Below are 2,151 nucleotides of genomic sequence, written 5' to 3' on the forward strand. Positions count from 1 at the left end.
CCTCTCCTGCAGCAGCGCTCAGGGCATTGAAAACCCTGTCTTCGAGGCGGTTCCCTCAGCAGGCATGGAGCCATGGCCCCGACCCCAGCTCTCCTACATGGCCAGCCGGCAGCCCTCCGAGTCCGGCCGGCACCTGCTCTCTGAGCCCGGCACCCCCCTGTCCCCTCCTGGCCCTGGGGACTGCTTCTTCCCAACGCTGGGTGAGTGACCGGCCATATGGAGCCCCCCTGGGGACAACTACAGGACGGGTGGGAAGGAAAGAGGCAGCCAAGGGAGTGAATGGGAAAGAGGGGGTTAAATATTGGCTGCAAACTTTGCATTATGTGGGACATCGAGTCCCAGGGCTTTGTAGATGGGAAGGACCCATCTGCAAAGGGCAGTGGTGGAGTCCCCATCCCTGGAAGGATTGAAGAGTTGTGTAGACAGTGCTGAGGTTTGTCAGGGTTTAGTCGGGGACTTGTCAGTGTTGGGTTGATGATTGGACTCGATAAGCTTAAAGGTCTTTTCCAATTGAGGCCCTTCTGGGATTCTGACCCAAGGCTTCTCCTTCCACTGCAGTCAATGGAAACAGAGTTTGGCCACTTCTGAAAGCTGCATGATGGACTAATAACCCTGATCCGCCCTTTTCCAGATCCTGTTCCTGACTCACCAAATTCCTTGAAAGCCTAAAGACCCTGGAGGAAACCACATTCCCCCAGCTGCAGCCGGGAGAGGCCAGGCAGGCACCCAGCCAGGACCCCCGGGAGGACAGCATGGCCATGGGCAGCAACCCCTTAAAAAATGAAGCTGAGTGCAGGAGCCCTGCCCTTGTCTCCTGTCTTGGCTCTGCTATGGGGCTAGACGTGAACCTCTCTTGCCCAGATTTTGGTTTTTTAACTAATTTCTATGGAGAAGAGCAAGGGTGTGTACTGCTCATGTTTTATGGACTAGCTGAAAAATGAGGATGCAGGGAGGGAAGGATGTCCTGTAACTGCAAACCTCCTTGAGGATTTAACTTATTGCCAGGGGTTTCAGCTCTGCGACATCAACCTGTTTCTGCATCTTTGACTAAACACCCTCTCCAGGAGTGGATGGTAAAGTGCTTTATCCACCGCAAGACAAACAGGGTCACCGGCCAACCTCATACCACCTTTTTCTTTGCAAAACAGGAAGGGGAGAGGCTCCCTGCTGCTGATGGAGCCCTCCTTCCCCACCAGCCTTTTGAGATAGCCACGGACTTGCGAGGCTGCTGCGTTTTCAGCTGGACACGCATTGGGAGGAGCCATATTTCTGCTGCAATTTTATCCTGGGCTTGGGATCAGGGGAATTTATCTTTCTGTTCATTTCATTATCAGTGCTGATTAAAAGAAAAAAAAGGATGTTTATGGATTTTGTTTTGTTTTGTTTTTTCTAAATGCTTGTAAGCCTGTAAATTACAAAGTTCATCTGGAGGGTGCTGGAGAACGTTCCCGTGATGTGGCTGAGTTCCCATGGAGAGGCGAAGGCAGGGGAGCACGCAGCGGGCGGTGGGAAATGCTCTGGCTGGCTTCCCTCATCCTCCCAGCACAGCCCAGACAGCCATCCCTAGGGCTGCTGCCTTCAGCCATGCCGGGGGACCCTGCCATGCCCTGGGGGACAAGGGAGCATCACAGCATCCTCTGACTGAACACAGCACCCCGGCATGGCTTATCCAAAAGAAGCCATGGGTCAGGCTCCAGCGTGACTCAGCCTGTGGTAGACACTGTTACTCCAAGGGTGTGGTGGTTTGGGGTGGTTTTTTGTTTTTTGGCTTTTTTTGTAAAGAAGAGAAAAAAAATTGCCACTAGACAAACATAAACATTAGTCATATCAAAACAGTTTCAGACCTGAGTGATAGCCATGCCAGGCAGCGTGCCCGGGCACAGCATCCCCAGCAGTACGCTGAATTTTCACACTATGTGGCTGGAGGAAACAGCGTTTGTCTCTGCAATGGGCACGGTGCAATGGGACACCCCATTCCGCTGCAGAGTTTGATTAATCCAGCATTGGCTTCAGCAAGAGCAACTTCAAGGTAGTCCAGCTGCAGGCAGAGGGATAAAGGAGAATCCAGCACCAACGCCCTTGCAGAGGACACAACTTCCTGAGCACGGGGCTCGTGCTTTATGGCCACCCATGGCTCAGCCTCTTTCCTGG

General features: G+C 53.0%; 2 protein-coding genes across 2 annotated transcripts in view; one reads left to right on the plus strand and one right to left on the minus strand.

Moving 5' to 3' along the window:
* VSIR (V-set immunoregulatory receptor) overlaps positions 1 to 669 on the plus strand; it is a 10,967-nt gene extending 10,298 nt beyond the window's left edge. The window contains exons 6-7 of the mRNA XM_010162172.1: positions 13 to 200; positions 632 to 669. Of these exons, the coding sequence (XP_010160474.1) occupies positions 13 to 200; positions 632 to 669 (226 nt within the window). The remainder of the gene's footprint in view (positions 1 to 12; positions 201 to 631) is intronic.
* Positions 1 to 2,151, minus strand: part of CDH23 (cadherin related 23) — a gene marked incomplete at both ends in the record, with an annotated part of 119,411 nt that overhangs the window by 28,070 nt on the left and 89,190 nt on the right.

This window comes from Antrostomus carolinensis, unplaced genomic scaffold (genome assembly GCF_000700745.2).
Source record: "Antrostomus carolinensis isolate BGI_N321 unplaced genomic scaffold, ASM70074v2 scaffold9082, whole genome shotgun sequence".
Taxonomy (NCBI): Eukaryota; Metazoa; Chordata; class Aves; order Caprimulgiformes; family Caprimulgidae; genus Antrostomus; species Antrostomus carolinensis.